A 19,626-nucleotide genomic window follows, 5' to 3' on the forward strand; every position below is an offset into this window, starting at 1 on the left:
GGGAGGTCCAGGGATGAACAGAAAGGACAGTGAAAGAAAAGGACATTGTAAGTGGTTTTGTGAAAAACGATGGAATTCCAGGACAATCTAATAGGTGAAAACCCCGTCCCTGTAGAATAGGCCTGCAGACTGCAGGAGGGGGAAAGATGGGATGTGGTCCATCCATCCAAACTACCATCCATCTTTCCTTCCACCCTACCATTCAGACCATTATCCCTCCCTCCTCCTCCTCTCCTGTAAGTGGCTATAAACAATCTTTCATCTGCCCCTGTCAGACTCCAGACAGGAAGAGACCCCCCCTCCCCCCGATCTCTACCCCCCCTCTACCCCCCCTTCCTCCCCCCCCCTCCCCCCCCCTCCCCCCCTTCCTCCCCCCCCTCCCCCCCCCTCCCCCCCCTCAGACCCGTCCCCCCCCTCCCCCCGATCTCTCCCCCCCCTCCCCCCCCTTCCTCTCCCCCCTCCCTTAGACCCGCCCCCCCCCTCCCCCAGATCTCTCATCCCAGGACTCCAGTCAGCTCTGATGAAGTCACTCTCTCCATCCTCACAGTCTTAATCTAATCTAGACAGAGAGCAGATGAATCCCTCCCCCGATAGATTAGCCCTCAAACTGGGAAACTCTACCCCCCGTTAAACTCTCACACTCACACACAAACTCTCTCTCTCTCTCTTTCTCTCTCACACACACACACACACGCGCACACCCTCTCACACACACACACACACCCTCTCTCTCTCTCTCTCTCTCTCACACACACACACCACCTCTCTCACTGACCTCTATTATATCCCTGGTCCCTTTAAGAGAACCGGCTCTGTTGCTAGGAGACCATGGGGCTTAGCGACGGGGCAGAGAGGCACTTGCCTGAAACATTCTGCTGCTCTGGCTCAGCCAATCAGCAGAGCTCTGGGGAGTGAGTCATAACCTGGGGCTCTGACAGGGCAGAATTCTGTGAATGGATTCCAGATCACGTGACCACTGTGATGGCATTGACCACAGAGTCCAAGCCTTCTGTAAGTCATGGTGATGAAGCAGAGACCACAATACTAACATATAATGTACCAATAAAATATCATACACTAACACTGTGTATTTACATTAGATTTCTCATCATTAGTATTGTATTCATTTGGCAGACGTTTTCATCCACAGCAAGGTGCGTGGGCGGGGGGGTTTGGATCTGACACCTCTTGATCATCAGATCGGCTCTAACCACTAAGCTACACCCCTTCTTCTCCCAACTGCAGGTGTCGACCTGTCTGTCTACATCTGCCTGCTGAGACAGCGCAGGACCCAACATGGCGCTGCTGTGACGATGGAGGACCAATCACAGGGCAAATGACAGGCACCGTCTCCCTGGCAACGCAGTGTTGGTGTGAATGTGCATGTGTGCATGTGCTATGTGTGTGTGCTGTGTATGTGTGGGGTGTGGGGAGTCAGGTGGCTGAGCGGTGAGGGAATCAGGCTAGTAATCCGAAGGTTGCCAGTTCGATTCCCGGTCATGCCAACTGACGCTGTGTCCTTGGGCAAGGCACTTCACCCTACTTGCCTCGGGGAGAATGTCCCTGTACTTACTGTAAGTCGCTCTGGATAAGAGCGTCTGCTAAATGACTAAATGTAAATGTGTGTGCTGTGTGTGTGTGCTGTGTGTGTGTGTGTGTGTGTGCGAAGAGACGGCAAGGAAAACACCGTTGCCATGGAAATAAGATTATTTTTTCCTCCTTGATTTGGTTGACTCATGCCCGCCCGCCCACCCTCTCTCTCTCCCTCACTCCCTACCTCTCCTCCTCTGCATCTCTGTCTTCCCTCTCTCTCTCCTCCTCCCTCTCTCCCTCCCTCTACTCCTCTCCATCTCTCTCTCCCTCTCTCCCTCCCTCCCTCCCTCTCCATCTCTCTCTCTCCCTCTCTCCCTCCCTCTCCTCCTCTCCATCTCTCTCTGTCTTCCCTCTCTCTCTCTCTCCTCCTCCCTCACTCTCCTCCTCTCCATCTCTCTCACTGTCCTTCAAACACCCTAGGTGAAGAGAGACAGAGAGAAGTGGAGAGAGAGAGAGGTGGAGAGAGGTGGAGAGAGAGAGGTATAGAGAGAGAGGTGGATGGATGGATGGATGGATGGAGGGAGGGAGGGAGGGAGGGAGGGAGGGAGGGAGGGAGGGAGGGAGGGAGGGAGGGAGAGGGCAGGGCAGGAAGAGAGGGTAATATAATGACATGATCATCTGCTCTGACATCCTCTCTACACACGACAAACGACTACTAACCCTTTACCTTCCCCCAACACACACCCACACACCACACACACCACACACCCACACACACACACCCACACACACACACACACCCACACACACACACACACACCACACACACACACCCACACACACACCACACACACCACACACAGACACACACACCCACACACACACACACACACACACAAAGAGCTTCAGTGCCACTCCTGTGCAGACAGAGACGACCTCACCTATGAGCTCATCACCCCAGGGGATTGCGGGATTGCTCTGACCTCATCAATAATGGACAGGCACAGTAGGAGCATCACAGGACCCAGACAGGCTGGGCATCTACTGCAGAAGGGGACATGGTGTGTGTGTGGTGTGTGTGTGTGGTGTGTGGTGTGTGTGGTGTATGGTGTGTGTGTGGTGTGTGGTGTGTGTGGTGTGTGTGTGTGTGTGTGTGTGGTGTGTGGTGTGTGTGTGTGTGTGTGTGTGTGTGTGTGTGTGTGTGTGTGTGTGTGTGTGTGTGTGTGTGTGTGTGAAGAGAGGGAGAGCAGAGGAGAGGAGCAGGACTGTCTGAGAAATTTAGAATGTAACATTATTTTCTGAAAATACTGGTGTTTAGCATTCCTTCAGCAGAGAACCTCTCCCCACATGTCCTATATATGACACTAGGCTTACGTAAACAAACTGACCTAGGTTGACCATTATCATACTAGAGGTGCAATAAATGTGTTTAATTTTATCTGTGTTGAGTGAATCATATGGTCAAGCCTAGGGTCAGAGAACTTTGTAAGTTTCCACGTGCACCCGCACTCTGTCTCTGGGATCGACCACATTGACAGCTGATATGCAGGGGAGGGGACTTCTCACCAATATGTTTAAATCTCCTTGCGGCCGCAAGCAATAAAGCTTTCTTAACTTGTTCATCAACTGACTGTGCAATGCTTGATAGATTAATATTTCTGACAAGGACCAAAGAATTCCAATGTCCTGTACTTGTACTTGCATGGCCATAAACCTCAAACTGAAACTTGAGAAAGACAGAGGGAGGGGGAGAGAGAGGTCAAGAGACACAGAGAAAGAGAGAGAGGATCCACACACACTCCCACTCTGAAAGCTCATATTCACTAATCCAAGCTATAATTAGCTCCCTGGATAGTTATACACAGTGAGTACAAGAGGAGGAGAGGAGAGGAGGAGAGGAGGAAGAAAGGAAAATAACTGACAGGGAGAGAGAGGGAAAGACAGAAGGAGAGAGACAGAGAGAGAAAAAGAGATGCAACATTATTAAACCCAAACAACACTGCTGTATCGGAGAGGAGAGAGAAAGGATTCCCCTTTTTCCTCAGGATGACTGAATCATCAGTCTTTTCTTCCTGTTGCCTTGGTTATAGCAGGGTGTCTGGGGATAATAAGGTTTATTTCACCAGGAAAAACATATATCAGTTGGAATTATACATGAACGGGTGCATCTCTCTCCTCACCTCTACCTCTCCATCCCGCTCTCCTTATACCTTTCTCCTTTTCTCTTTCATCCACCCCATCCCTCTCTCTCGATCTCTCTCACTCTCACTTTCTAACCCGTCCATATCTTTCTCTCCTGTGTCTCGTTATCTCTGTCTTCACATCTCTCTCTCTCTCTCTTCACATCTCTCTCTCTCTCTCTTCACATCTCTCTCTCTCTCTCTTCACATCTCTCTCTCTCTTCACATCTCTCTCTCTCTCTCTCTTCACATCTCTCTCTCTCTCTCTCTTCACATCTCTCTCTCTCTTCACATCTCTCTCTCTCTCTCTTCCCATCTCTCTCTCTCTCTCTTCACATCTCTCTCTCTCTCTCTTCACATCTCTCTCTCTCTCTTCACATCTCTCTCTCTCTCTTACCATCTCTCTCTCTCTTCCCATCTCTCTCTCTCTTCACATCTCTCTCTTCCAATCTCTCTCTCTCTTCACATCTCTCTCTTCCAATCTCTCTCTTTCAATCTCTCTCTCTCTCTTCCCAACTCTCTCTTCCCATCTCTCTCTCTCTCTCTTCACATCTCTCTCTCTCTTCACATCTCTCTCTCTCTCTTCCCATCTCTCTCTCTCTCGTCACATGTCTGTCTCTCTCTCTTCCCATCTCTCTCTCTCTTCCCATCTCTCTCTCTCTCTTCACATCTCTCTCTCTCTCTCTTCCCATCTCTCTATTCCCATCTCTCTCTCTCTCTCTTCACATCTCTCTCTCTCTTCCCATCTCTCTCTCTCTTCCCATCTCTCTATCTCTCTCTTCCTGTCTCTCTCATTTCACATCTCTCTTTCCCTGTCTTCCCATCTCTTTCTCTTTCTCTCCCAGCTCCCTTTCCAGAAGTGCAGCTCAGGGTTGTTCATCCTTCCCCCCAGCAGACCTCAGTCCTGGGTCTGACACCTCAGTCCTGGGTCTGAGACCTCAGTCCTGGGTCTGACACCTCAGTCCTGGGTCTGAGACTTCAGTCCTTGGTCTGACACCTCAGTCCTGGGTCTGACACCTCAGTCCTGGGTCTGAGACCTCAGTCCTGGGTCTGACACCTCAGTCCTGGGTCTGACACCTCAGTCCTGGGTCTGAGACCTCAGTCCTGGGTCTGACACCTCAGTCCTGGGTCTGACACCTCAGTCCTGGGTCTGAGACCTCAGTCCTGGGTCTGACACCTCAGTCCGGGGTCTAACGACACAGACCACTGTGTCATTAGTAGGAGCATCCGTCAGCATCCTTTCAATGGACTTGAAGGGAATTACTGGAACTTTCCTCCAAAATAATGACCATATTACCCATAGTGCATCTGGGCGCTGCTCCTGGGTCCAGGTCAGAGACAAGCCCAGGACCCAGCAGAGCTTCTAGAGCTGCCAGCCAATCACCGGCCCCGTAGTGTGTGTGTGGGGGGGGGGGTAGCCCACAGGTAAAGACAAAACAAACCAGACCAGGCCAGGCCGGACCAGGCCTAGAACAGCATGTGACCCTCTCCCCCCTCCTCTTACCTTCACCTCCAGCCCATTGCAGTTCAGACTCATCCCACACTCATCCTGGATGTCTGTGATCTCAGACAGATCCTCATCCTCAAACTCCTCCAAGCTGATGTCATGGGTCAACCTGGAGAGAGAGGGGAGGGAGAGAGACATTAATGTTACAGCTGATGTCATGGGTTAACCTGGAGAGAGAGGGAAGGGAGAGAGACATTAATGTTACAGCTGATGTCATGGGATAACCTGGAGAGAGAGGGGAGGGAGAGAGACATTAATGTTACAGCTGATGTCATGGGATAACCTGGAGAGAGAGGGGAGGGAGAGAGACATTAATGTTACAGTTGATGTCATGGGTTAACCTTGAGAGACAGGGGAAGGAGAGAAGGGGGGGGGGGCAGGGGGGAGGAGGGGAGGAGGGAGGAGCTGGTGTGACAAGGCGGGGGAAGAGGGGGCTGAACTGTCAGAATGGTTGTATGAACATTGGAGAGTGTGTGTGTGTGTGTCACAAAGACACACTGTCTGGACAGCAGCCAGGGGCCAGAGTGAGCAGGCGTCTCTAAGACAACGCCATCTCCCGGACAACCGTTATATCACCGCAGGGGGCCAGAGTCCTGACATCAACAAGAACACATTTAACCGTTAATCACAACTCCTGTCTTATCTTAGTTACCAGCTCAGACAATGAGTTCTCCAAGACCATAACATCACCCAACGGTCACACACGCAACCTTACTCACATAGCTAGCTGAGCATATTTACATTTACATTTAGTCATTTAGCAGACGCTCTTATCCAGAGCGACTTACAGTAAGTACAGGGACATTCCCCCCGAAGCAAGTAGGGTGAAGTGCCTTGCCCAAGGACACAACGTCATTTTGCACGGCCGGGAATCGAACTGGCAACCTTCAGATTACTAGCCCGACTCACCTCTCAGCTCTTCCTCACCGCTCAGCCACCTGACTCCTGACTCCCTATCCCTGACTTGCATATCCACAAACCCTTACCGACATACTGCGGCTAGCTTAGCATTAGATTTTTTTATTTTATTTTTTAATTCTCTGAAAAACCTGAAACAATTTTTAATCGAATTGACCCCAAGAATCGATTTTAATCGAATCGTGAGGTACCAAAAGATTCCCACCCCTACTTAGCATATCCACATAATACCCACATACTGCATTTTAGCATATCCCCACAAGCATATCCATATAGCTAGCTTAGCATATCCACACATGTTGTGGGATATGCAAGGATGTAACGATATACTCAGCCCACGATTCGATACAAAACACAATTCCGGGTTCACAATAAACTTTTGCAATTTTCTTGCAAATTTGCGAAATATTTGACAGTTTCAAAATGAAATCAAAATCAAAAGAGAATCGCAATTCGTTTTTCATCTCCTCGATTTCAACTGTCCCATGCTTGTGTCACGATGTAAACTGCTACGTCAGCCAGTGTCTGCCTCCTGTCACATGACAATATGTCTGCTGGCCTATGGTTGTCCTCCATGATCAGCAGCTGCAACAACAGGCTGTTTCTAAGATGGAGGGAAGGAGGGAGGGAGGTGGGTGAAGAGGGAGGGGGGAGACACATCTGTTCATCCCAATAATGTGCCTTTGTAGAAAGAGGGAGAGGAGGAAGGAGGGAGGGAGAGGATGAGAGATAGAAGAGGAGGATGAGAGAGAATTTCAAAAGGAGAGACACAGTTCTGTCCCAAGTGAGCGATGACACCTGAGAGGAGGAAGGAATGCTCATCAGGACACCGTCTGACACACTGACAAGACGGGGGTGACATGTGACATAAACTCGCAAATCCCTGCAGATGTGTAGTTAGCTGCTTGGTGCAAGGTAGCAGGGTGTATACAGCTGTCTCCCTCCTAGCTGGGCTGGGGTGAACAGCAGGGTTCTAGGTTTTTTTTGTTTTAGAGCGAGCTAGCTTTGACAATACGGTTGTAATGACTGTCATGCTAATAAAGCTAAATTGAATTGACAGTTCAAGGGTAATTTCTGATAGACAGGCTCTGGAAACCGAGTGGCAAACGTGGTGAGAGAGTGACACAGCGCACGTCCTGATAGCGTCCCGGGGTGATAGTAGCCGGTGAAGCCACCTCCCTCAAATTAGTTTTTGCAGGTTGGGATGTCTGCATACATTGTGAAAAGCAAATAAGTTCCAATGGGAAGAATCATAAGAGCATGTAGTTCAACAAATTACAATTAAACAACATGAACCTCGAAAGTGCAAGTGTAGGCCTACCTGTAGGAAAGCAAGCAACAATAATATAAATCACATCGAGTACAAGTAGTTAAATCAGTTACAAAGGGAGGGAAGTTTTCTACCGAGTTATTGATAGTTGTATCGACTCGAGTTATACAGAGTTAAATGCTACCTACTAGTCAGAAACATTACCCTCCTCCCTCTCTTTCTCTCCCAGAATATTTGTACCAAAGCTTTGATAGGTATGGGAGCCAAAAGCCAAACTTTTGATCAAACTTGAGCCCTGTTCTCTAGTTATGTAGCTGGAGCTAGCTAGCTTAGCTAGACAACCTTGTAGCTAGCTACTGCAACGTTATTACCAGCGACCAGCGATAACTTAGCTCAAATTGTTTTCAGCATTTGAGGAGCAAGTTGGCTCATCATAAAACGTTTTTGAAAAAATAAACCAGTTCAACACAGGTAGGCTAACAATTTTGTCTTGCGAAAAACGTGCAAGCTAACAGACGTTCTCCGTGGAACTTTACTAAAATCACGTTCAATATAATTAGCTAACGTCTTTCCTTTTCTAAGGAAACCTTTTTAGGGATTCTGTGAAACGCCCTCACGTAGCTATATCACATAGTTAAGGAGAACTTAAGCCGTAAGTGTCATATTAAAGGGGTGTTTTGTTCAATCGGCCCTAATGGAGGATGAGTAGGGGAGAGGAAGAAAATGAAAGACAGAGAAACCGGAGGGAAGGGCAGAGTCACGATTGAGAAGGCACACAGACGGGACAGGGAGGGAGGGAGGGAGGGATAAAACACCAGGACAGGGTGACCCCTCTTCTGCCGCAATGCACTCTGGGTAGGGCGGGAAGGGGGCACACGCAAACCTAGAATAAACCAATCAGATGTTTCAAAAACTCAGCACAAGAAACGGTCACACTGGATAATAATAAAAACTCAAATCCTGCGTTTAATTTACACTCAGAGCGCTAAATGGTGACATTGTTGTGGAGATCTCAGAGCGCTAGATGATCTGGAAAGATGGTGATGGAGAGATACGGATATCTGTTCTCTTTGCATGTTTGTGTTTAAAGTGCAACTTAAATGATTAGTTACAGCTGCAGCCCCTTCAATAAAAAGCTGTTTCAGGTTCAAAGGTGTTGGGTGGTGGATTCATATTCATTTTGGGATACAAATGCTCAAAGTGATGCATAAACAATGTATATAGGCAATTGAATAACCCAACTTGACTAACTGACCTCTAGGGGTAAACAGAGCTGCTGTTTAACCACTAAATAATAAACACACTAGGAAGGACTGATCAGAACCTGGAACTGGACTGATGGTTTCAGACCTGAGGGGCTTAGCTAAAACAAAAGAGGTTTTGTGTTTTAGTCACTCTTTCCAGAGAGGGAGGAGGAAGAGACAGAGGCAAGAGAGGTAGAATGATGCTAAAACAGTACAGGAAGAATTGAACCTATGACTTCTTGAAAGGTTCTAACCACTGAGCTGTTTTTAACCTACGAGAGAACAGCTTCCATTTCTGTGAGGTCCAGATACACAACAACGCAATCAGTCTTGATTCAATTACCCCCCTCCCCACACACAGTCATGTCTAATATGCTACTGTACACCAAACACGAAATGACAACAAACTGATGCCAGCCAGGAAGCCACCCCCTGCTGCCCCCTTCCAAGCCCCCTCCATCTCCCCCCCATCCTCCTGCCCCCTCTTGCCCCTCCATGCCCCCTCCATCTCCCCCCCATCCTCCTGCCCCCTCTTGCCCCTCCATGCCCCCTCCATCTCCCCCCCATCCTCCTTCCCCCTCTTGCCCCTCCAAGCCCCCTCCATCTCCCCCCCATCCTCCTGCCCCCTCTTGCCCCTCCATGCCCCCTCCATCTCCCCCCCATCCTCCTGCCCCCTCTTGCCCCTCCATGCCCCCTCCATCTCCCCCCCATCCTCCTTCCCCCTCTTGCCCCTCCAAGCCCCCTCCATCTCCCCCCCATCCTCCTTCCCCCTCTTGCCCCTCCATGCCCCCTCCATCTCCCCCCCATCCTCCTGCCCCCTCTTGCCCCTCCATGCCCCCTCCATCTCCCCCCATCCTCCTTCCCCCTCTTGCCCCTCCAAGCCCCCTCCATCTCCCCCCCATCCTCCTTCCCCCTCTTGCCCCTCCATGCCCCCTCCATCTCCCCCCCATCCTCCTGCCCCATCACTCCCTCCTCCAGTCCACAGCGTAATGCTGGAGTCCTGTAACATCCCACAAACATTCGGATACTTCTGCTTCACCTCTCTTTCTCCTTCTCTCTCCTTCTCTCTTTTTCTATCTCTCTCCCTCCTCCTTTCTCTCTATCTCTCTCCGTCTCTCTCTCTCCGTCTCTCTCTCTCTCCGTCTCTCTCTCTGTCGTGCATGCTCCGTGCTTCAAGGGCATCCTGGTCCGACGCAGCACCATGCAGAGACGCGGAGCAGCACATCGACAGCACTACCGTAACACACACACACACACAAGGTCACAGCACTGTTTCTGGCAGCTAGGAGGACAGAATAGAGATATCCTACCATTTCTCCCACTGGTCCTCCATCCACCCCTCTCCTTCTTCCCCTCCGGAGTCCATGCTGCGAGTAAACCACGGAGGAGGGGAGGAGGAGGTAGAGAGAGGGGGGAGAGGTAGAGAGAGGGGGGAGAGGGGAGGGAGGGGGGAGAGGGGAGGGAGATGCTCAGCTGGGTCGATGGGACGCGGAGCCCTGATTCGCTGCTTCTGTTCGCTTCTGTTCCGCGTGTTGCTCGAGGACCGTATGCAAGACGAGAACCAGGAGAGGAGAACCAGGAGAGGAGAACCAGGAGAGGAGACACAGCAGGAGCAGAGGGATATATATCTCCTCCGCCTCTCTGCTGTAGACAGGTAACAGACAGGCTGGAGGAGAGGGTAGTAAACCGGCTGGAGGAGAGGGATATTGTGTTACCCTCCTTTGCTTGCACTGGAGCAAGTCTACGATTTACTACAGCACAGAGTTGCTGACAGCAGAAGAGAGGAGAGGAGGAGAGAGAGAGAGAGAGGAGGGGGAGGGAGAGAGAGGAGGGGGAGGGAGAGAGAAGGACAGATGAGACAGCAGGGTAGAGCGAGAGGAGGGAGAGAGAGGAGCCCAGCAACAAGAGCAGTCCTGTCTGCTTCATTATTAATGAGGCAGATCGATCATGCTCCGGTTATTCTCATCTCTGCTCTCTCTTTCCTTCTGTCTCCCTCTTCCTTCTCTCTCCATCTCTCTCTTTCTCTCCCTCTGTCTTTCTCTCCCTCTCTCTTTGGCTCCCTCTCCTGTGATGGCAGATCACACTCCTATTCCCACCCTCTCTCTGTTCCTCTCCTTCTCACTGTTTCTCTCCCTCTGTCTATGAAGACACTAGAATCTCCAGAACAGTTATGCTGTGACTGTGTGTGTGTGTGTGGCCAGGACAGCCAAGGAGGAACAACTTATTTTTAGATGTCATCCACCACCTTGGAGAGAACCCACTACAGTGTGTGTGTGTGTGCATGCGTGTGTGTGTGCGTGTCAGCGTGTGCATGCACGTGCGTGTGCATGCGTGTGTGTATGAGAATGCGTGTGTGCTCACAAGCGCTAAGAGGAGAGCATCTCTAACCAGAGCATGCAGCACAGTAAGGGACTGTGTTTAATAAAACATGCACTCACAACAGGGGATGAAGCTCACAGGAACCCTGAACACACACAACATCACAACTCCACATTCACACACGTGTGGACTATTGTAAACACTGATAGCCTGTTAGCCTCTGCTGCTAGCCAGTAAGCCTGTTAGCGTCCACTGCTAGCCTGTTAGCATCTGCTGCTAGCCAGTTAGCCAGTTAGCCATTTAGCGTCCACTGCTAGCCTGTTAGCCTCTGCTGCTAGCCAGTTAGCCAGTTAGCGTCCACTGCTAGCCTGTTAGCCTATGCTGCTTGCCTGTTAGAGTCTGCTGCTAGCACGTTAGACAGGTGTGTTTGACAGGTATTTGCTGTTGGACCACAGTGCACCTCTCTGATCCAACTTCCCTTACCCTTTGACTCCCACTGTGACGGCAGATGGGAGGAGGGGCGAGCTGGGGGGAGGATGGTGGGAGGATGGGGGGAGGATGGGGGAGGAAAGAAAGAGCAGGGGTCTCCTGGCAACACTCACTGGCCATGGCAACCAACACATGGCCATAAGGCCCGCCCCGGCAACCAGCCAAGACCTGCGGTGCTGACACACATGTTAGAACAAACACATACTCATCCACGTGTGGGCACGTATATGTGTGTACATGTGTGTGTTTGTTTATGTGTGTGTGTGTGTGTGTGTGTGTGACACACATGTAAGCACACACACACCAGCAAGCAAACACACACACACAATGAGCTGATGCACTCTGACAGAATCCAAAATATCTTCACCTCAGAAATATCACCCAGGCCAGAGGAGAGAGGGAGGAGGTGAGGAAAGGGGGGTGGAAGGTGTAGGGGAAGTGGGAAAGAGGGAAAGAGGTGAGGAATGAAATGAAAAAAACGTGTTCTTTCTGGGGAGAAATTGGGTCACACTTTACTAGAACCTGCCTTCTACATCCATCACTGTGATACAGCTCTGTGAGAGTCCCTCACTATGACTAGCTAGCCTCACTATGACTAGCAAGCCTCACTATGACTAGCAAGCCTCACTATGACTAGCAAGCCTCACTACGACTAGCAAGCCTCACTACGACTAGCAAGCCTCACTACGACTAGCAAGCCTCACTACGATTAGCTAGCCTCACTACGACCAGCTAGCCTCACTACGACCAGCTAGCCTCACTACGACCAGCTAGCCTCACTACGACCAGCTAGCCTCACTACGACTAGCAAGCCTCACTACGATTAGCTAGCCTCACTACGACCAGCTAGCCTCACTACGACCAGCTAGCCTCACTACGACCAGCTAGCCTCACTACGACCAGCTAGCCTCACTACGATTAGCTAGCCTCAGTAGGACCAGCTAGCCTCACTACGACTAGCAAGCCTCACTACGATTAGCTAGCCTCACTACGACCAGCTAGCCTCACTACGACCAGCTAGCCTCACTACGACCAGCTAGCCTCACTACGAACAACTAGCCTCACTACAAACAACTAGCCTCACTACGACCAACTAGCCTCACTACGACCAGCTAGCCTCACTACGACCAGCTAGCCTCACTACGACCAGCTAGACACCAGCTAGACACCACAACCTCAGTTTCTGAGGTTGTGGTGAGAACATGTTCCTGGAGTCAGACAGGTGCAGTAGTGATTCTGGTTACATTTATCCATATTGTTTTGATTGTGCAAAATGTGTTCAACAGCTGAATGTGGGTATTTAAAAAAGTAAATGTTTGTCAACATGTTTGCCCCCCCTGGCCTCCCCCCCTCCACTCAGTGACACCAGTTCCGTCTGAGGATGTCTGGTGGTAGGAGAGGAGAGGGTCTGGTGGTAGGAGAGGAGAGGGTCTGGTGGTAGGAGAGGAGAGGGTCTGGTGGTAGGAGAGGAGAGGGTCTGGTGGTAGGAGAGGGTCTGGTGGTAGGAGAGGAGAGGGTCTGGTGGTAGGAGAGGAGAGGGTCTGGTGGTAGGAGAGGAGAGGGTCTGGTGGTAGGAGAGGAGGGGGTCTGGTGGTAGGAGAGGAAAGGGTCTGGTGGTAGGAGAGGAGGGGGTCTGGTGGTAGGAGAGGAGGGGGTCTGGTGGTAGGAGAGGAGAGGGTCTGGTGGTAGGAGAGGAGGGGGTCTGGTGGTAGGAGAGGAGAGGGTCTGGTGGTAGGAGAGGAGGGGGTCTGGTGGTAGGAGAGGAGGGGGTCTGGTGGTAGGAGAGGAGGGGGTCTGGTGGTAGGAGAGGAGGGGGTCTGGTGGTAGGAGAGGAGGGGGTCTGGTGGTAGGAGAGGAGGGGGTCTGGTGGTAGGAGAGGTGATTTGAGGCAGCAGAGTCAGGATGACTACTCTCTTAGACTTATGAATCCTGTACAAGAGCACTCTCTCCCTCTCTCTACTAATTCTCTCTCCCTCTCTCTACCTCCCTCTCTCTATCTCTCTCCCTCTCATTCTCTCTCTCTTTCTATGCTTCTCTCCCTCCCCCCTTCACAGCCCCTCTGCTGGGATTCATCAAATCGACAGGCTGCAGGACTCTCTATCACTGTTAAAGCAACGAGTGTGTGTGTGTGTGAACGCGTATGCGTTTGTGAGAGACAGAGAGTGGGTGTAAAGGGGAGGGGTGTGTGTGAGGGGGAGGGGTGTGTGTGTGAGGGGGAGGGGTGTGTGTGTGTGAGGGGAGATATTCTAGGAGAAACAGCACGCATCAGCAAAACAGAGCAAGCAGTAAATGATCAGCAGGAAGGGGATTGAGACCAATTACTGTCCTCTGTGTGTCCAGCCCAGACTGGCTGACAGCATAAATACATACACTCACATGTAATCTGTTACCTTTCTCTTCAGCTCTCTCTCTCTCTTACTCTAACTCACTTTGCATCCCTCTCTCTTTCTGTATCTCTCTGCATCTCACTCTGCATCTCTCTCTGCAGCTCTCTCTTTCTGAATCTTTCTCTCTCTGCATCTCTCTATATTTCTGCATCTCTCTCTATTTCTGCATCTCTCTCTCTCTCTCTCTCTGCATCTCTCTCTATTTCTGCATCTCTCTATTTCTGCATCTCTCTTTATTTCAGCATCTCTTTCTATTTCTGCATCTCTCTCTATTTCTGCATCTCTATCTATTTATGCATCTCTCTCTATTTCTGCATCTCTCTCTCTCTCTCTGCATCTCTCTCTGCAGCTCTCTCTTTCTGAATCTTTCTCTCTCTGCATCTCTCTATATTTCTGCATCTCTCTCTATTTCTGCATCTCTCTCTCTCTCTCTCTCTCTGCATCTCTCTCTATTTCTGCATCTCTCTATTTCTGCATCTCTCTTTATTTCAGCATCTCTTTCTATTTCTGCATCTCTCTCTATTTCTGCATCTCTATCTATGTATGCATCTCTCTCTATTTCTGCATCTCTCTCTCTCTCTCTGCATCTCTCTCTGCATCTCTTTCTGCATCTATCTCTCTTCGTCTCTCGCTCTCTTCATCTCTCTCTCTCTCTGCATCTCTCTCCGTGTTTCGAGGTGCTGTGCTGACTAGAGAGAGAGCAGTGACTGGATATTCTGCACAGCATCTCTCTGCCTCATGACAGATTCCCAGGGGGGGTCCACAGTTACAAGTCTTCTCTCTCTCTCTCACACACAGTTTCAGTCTCTCTCTGTGTCCCACACACACTCTCTCTATGTCACACACTCTCTATCTCTCTCTCCCTTTCATCATTTGTCTTTCTTGGTGGCATTCCCCAGCATGTAAACAGCATGTTGTCTAGAGGAGAACAGGCCAGGCGTGGCCCTTAACACTGCTTCTCTTTCAGCTACACAGCAACACTCACAGTCCCAACATCCACACACTGAACATTACCTACCATGATGCTGCATGGCAACACTTTACATGAAGGTTACATTAACTACCATGTAACTACACAGAAACTATTGAGGGAGGTTAACATTGCAAACCTTTTCACTGACAGTGTTTTGTCTGTTTAAGGTACAACTGTGTCTGCTGTGGTAGAGCTCAGGTCCTGACATACAGCACGCTGAACAGCTGAATGACACTAGAACAGACTGGGGAGAGAGATGGGAGAGGGGGGAGAGAGACAGAGGGAGAGGATGGTGGTGCTGGAGAGAGGGGGGAGAGGGGGGAGAGAGACAGAGGGAGAGGATGGTGGTGCTGGAGAGAGGGGGGAGAGGGGGGAGAGAGGGAGAGGATGGTGGTGCTGGAGAGAGGGGGGAGAGGGGGGAGAGAGACAGAGGGAGAGGATGGTGGTGCTGGAGATAGGGGTGAGAGACACAGGGAGAGGATGGTGGTGCTGGGGAGAGCGGAGAGAGGGGGGGCGAGAGACACAGGGAGAGGATGGTGGTGCTGGAGAGAGGGGAGAGAGAGGGGGCGAGAGACACAGGGAGAGGATGGTGGTGCTGGAGAGAGGGGAGAGAGAGGGGCGAGAGACACAGGGAGAGGATGGTGGTGCTGGAGAGAGGGGAGAGAGAGGGGGCGAGAGACACAGGGAGAGGATGGTGCTGGAGGGGGTTTGTGGACCCTCTACATGCTCATTAGTGCCACTCTTAAACACGGGTGTTTTTCCTCAAGCCCCAGTTTGTGAGTGTGTGTGTGTGTGTGTGTGTGTGTGTGTGTGTGTGTGTGTGTGTGTGTGTGTGTGTGTGTGTGTGTGTGTGTGTGTGTGTGTGTGTGTGTGTGTGTGTGTGTGTGTAGATAGGAAGAAGGAAGAGGGGGTTGCACTACAATATGTTAGTGTGAAATACTGTTGGATATAATCCTGTCTTCAAACGTTTATACGAATTTGATATGTATTGAGAGTAAATCTCTTCTACAGATTTATTCTATACATCCACCTGTGGCCAGTATGCTGTTGCGTTTGTACGGTTGACAGATGACCTCACATTTGTGACTAAGCTTTACAACAACTCCTTGCCTCACACACGCTCCGTCCGCGCGCTAGACGCCCGTGACAAGACAGCCAGACACGCCCTGAACCACATGTGACAACAACAAAACACCTATCACTCGTTTAACCGTTACCGTCCGTCGTTACCGTCCACAATACAAACGTTACCCTGCGGCAGTCCCAGATCAGGCGCGTGCTCAGACAGGTGCGACCAACCAGCACCAGCATCCTGCCAACTGCAGCGGAGGGATCCCTGCTACGATGCCAATGTCTCGCACAGCAAAATCTCGACGCAACGGATCACTTAGTAACCGGCGCAGGTGGGCTGTTTACCGCGGTAGAGACGGAGCTTACCTGAAACTGGCTGGCGAGTCAACCTGCACGCGGCGGCCGCTAGCCGAGCGGCCAGACGGCGACGGGTTACTCTTCTCTCTGTCCGCCATACCGGGGTTTCACTCATCCATTCGCTCCGGTAGCGGTGTCTGTGCCTCCCAGCTAAACCAGAAAGTGATCCAGCGATGCCGAGATATGAGGTTCCTCAGACTGGGGGTGGGGTGAGGGAGAGCGAGAGGAGCGGGAAGTCAGTGGGACTCAACAGACAGCGCGTGTAAAACAATACACTACTAGATTATAAATGAGAAAACACAATCCTAATCTTTACAGTGGAGGATAGACCTTGATTTTCAACGATTTATTTTCGTTAGGCCTGGTTTAGGAATCTTAAGTTGAGACGAAAAAATAATTTTGTGTTTAATTTAACTAAACACTTAATCTTCTTTTGTTTGAATTACATTTTACGTACGTTTTTATTAATTTAGACGTTTTTATCCAAAGTGACATTTAAATGGTGTATGTAGACAGTAGGGTTTACATTTACATTTAGTCATTTACAGCAGAATATCAAGGATCAGAAGTAAATCGTCAGTTGAACCAGTAACAATACATCTTGTTTGGAGAGTAAGTCATTCATATGTATGAATGAATGAATACAACGGTTGACGTTTGTGTATATTGTAATCTTCCGCTGTAGGTAATGCACCACACCACAACACCCTGCAGATGGCGCTGTGCACCAGCTCAACACCAGTACAACACCGCCACCTAGCGGCCTGTAGCGGACCTCTGTCTCTTAGCGTGTGTGAGTGTGAGACTGGAGGAGTGTGTGTGTGAGTATGTGAGTGTGACTCTCAGAGACAACTATCGACTCTCCATCCCTCCACCCTCCCCCTCCATCCCTCCACCCTCCCCCTCCACCCTCACCCTCCATCCCTCCATTCTCCATCCCTCCACCCTCCCCCTCCATCCCTCCACCCTCCCCCTCCACCCTCACCCTCCATCCCTCCACTCTCCATCCCTCCACCCTCCCCCTCCATCCCTCAACCCTCCCCCTCCACCCTCCATCCCTCCACCCTACATCACTCCACCCTCCACCCTCCATCCCTCCACCCTACATCACTCCACCCCTCTGCCCTCCACCCTCCATCTCTTCAGGGGCAGACTGAGGACCCCTCCAGGGCAGTTCCTGATCAGAGAGGGCCCCCCTGCCCCCCAGCAGAACACAAGCCCCTCCCCTTTCTGCTGAGGGGCAGCGGGGCTGCGTTTGATTGGCCACGGGGGAACGCTGTGTCCTTTCAGAGGACGTGTGATTCAGTCATTATCCACGGCTGCAGCTGGCCTCGAACCCTGAGGAATGAACACACACACAATCTCTCTCTGCCTGTCACACACACACACACTCTCCCTTTCACACACACACACACACACACACACACACACTCTTCCTGTCACAAGCACACTTCAGAAGTGCTCCACTAGTTATTCTCTTCCTCTCTCCTGCTGCTGTCAGAAAGAGAGAGAAAGAAACAGGCATAAATAAAGGGAGAGAGAGAGAGAGAGAGAGAGAGACAGGTAGTGAGAGACTAAAAAACTGAAGTGAGAAAGCGGGGTCTTTCTTAATGAAAGTCCTTTCTTAAGCCCAGGAAAGCTAAGGTCTGTTTATTAGATTACTCTCTCTCTCTCTGATGGAGCGAAGGCTGACTTTAGCAGGAGACACACCAGTGCCCTGCTCGTTCACCCCAGCTCAAAGGAGCCTTCTCAACATGGGCTGATAGATGAGCTGAAGATGATCTCATTATTTAATTTGTTAATTATCGCCCTTGGAGACGGGGTCCTGGGGTCCAGGATGGGTGACCCCCTGGGCGTCCTGGAAGCTGAGGGCTGAGGGCCGCTCTCATTCCTGCAGAGGGAGAAAGGAGGCCTGGACAAAGGTAATTTGATTGTGCCTGTGGTCCATATGGCACCAGCAGGCTGGGAGGGCTCAACAGGAGCCTGGGGCCCCAGGCCAGCCTGCACAATGGCCCCCTCCACCCCTGCCCCCTCCACCCACCCCTGCCTAAACAAACAGGCTGAATCTGGTTAGTGGGAGACTGGCCGACAGGACAATGCAGGGGAGAGGAGCTGACCCTCGGATAACACTGCCAAGCACGCGGCCCTTCTCCCAGCCTCCCCCCCAGCCTCCCCCCAGCCTCCCCCTGCACCCTCCCCCCAGCCTCCCCCTGCACCCTCCCCCCAAGCCTCCCCCAGCCTTCCCCTGCACCCTCCCCCCAGCCTCTCCCCAGCCTCCCCACCAGCCTCCCCCTGCAGCCTCCCCCTGCACCCTCCCCCCCAGCCTCCCCCTGTAGCCTGCTTGCTGCAGATAAGAACATGTTTGCGGTAGAAAGTTGCCATTTTTCTGCCAGATTAAACTCCATCCTGCCGTCTCCTTTCAGAAGGTCTTTAAAACGGCCTCTGCTTGTCATGTTTCACAGAGCTGCGCGTTGAAAGGCAGAGATTCAGTGATAGAGCGCTGAAGGGAGATTACAGGGAGTTGAATGCGTGCAGCCAGTTTAGACTGGGCACAAGGCTGTGGATGAAGCTTGATGAATATGTAACTGATATGACCTTTGACCTCCACAGCTGTGATTATGTATCTTCCCTGTGGAGAGAGAAACTGGTCAGTTTCCTCAGAGAGAGACTGGTCAGTTACCTCAGAGAGAGACTGGTCAGTTACTTCAGAGAGAGACTCGTCAGTTACCTCAGAGAGAGACTGGTCAGTTACCTCAGAGAGAGACTGGTCAGTTACCTCAGAGAGAGACTGGTCAGTTACCTCAGAGAGAGACTGGTCAGTTACTTCAGAGAGAGACTGGTCAGTTACCTCAGAGAGAGACTGGTCAGTTACCTCAGAGAGAGACTGGTAAGTTACTTCAGAGAGAGACTGGTCAGTTATCTCAGAGAGAGACTGGTCAGTTACCTCAGAGAGAGACTGATCAGTTACTTGAGAGAGACTGGGCAGTTACCTCAGAGAGAGACTGGTCAGTTACCTCAGAGAGAGACTGGTCAGCTTCAACGAGACTCCTCAAAGAGCCCCTTCCATGCAGAGCAAACAAGGACGCAGCAGGTCTGGAGGTCACCATGGGGAGAGCTGGTCTCATTACACTGGGGTCTGGGGGAGCGGGGGGGGGGGTATCAATCAACCCATGTGAAAGGAGGGATTAAGCTGGAGGAGAGGATGCCTCCTTAAAGGGAGAAAGGCCAGAACGTGGTGTAATGTTGGTGAGTCCGGATCAAACAGGCTGCTTCTGGATTTAGCTCTGACGCATGGAGACAGGTACCGCAGCAGGTTCAAATCCCCCCCTCACCTCTGGTTCAAAGCTAAATAAACCCTTGTGTTATCTTCGGGTCATT

At 51.0% G+C, this 19,626-nt stretch overlaps 1 protein-coding gene across 1 annotated transcript in view; it reads right to left on the minus strand.

Annotated features, from left to right (window-relative positions):
- The window catches only part of mapk8ip1b (mitogen-activated protein kinase 8 interacting protein 1b), a 37,997-nt gene extending 21,539 nt beyond the window's left edge, over positions 1 to 16,458 (minus strand). The window contains exons 1-2 of the mRNA XM_062471730.1: positions 16,258 to 16,458; positions 5,218 to 5,329 (exon numbers count right to left, since the gene is read on the minus strand). Coding sequence (XP_062327714.1) covers positions 5,218 to 5,329; positions 16,258 to 16,346 — 201 coding nt within the window. The 5' untranslated portion in view covers positions 16,347 to 16,458. The remainder of the gene's footprint in view (positions 1 to 5,217; positions 5,330 to 16,257) is intronic.
- Positions 16,459 to 19,626: the final 3,168 nt, after the last annotated feature.

Source organism: Osmerus eperlanus, chromosome 10, assembly GCF_963692335.1.
Source record: "Osmerus eperlanus chromosome 10, fOsmEpe2.1, whole genome shotgun sequence".
Lineage (NCBI taxonomy): Eukaryota > Metazoa > Chordata > Actinopteri > Osmeriformes > Osmeridae > Osmerus > Osmerus eperlanus.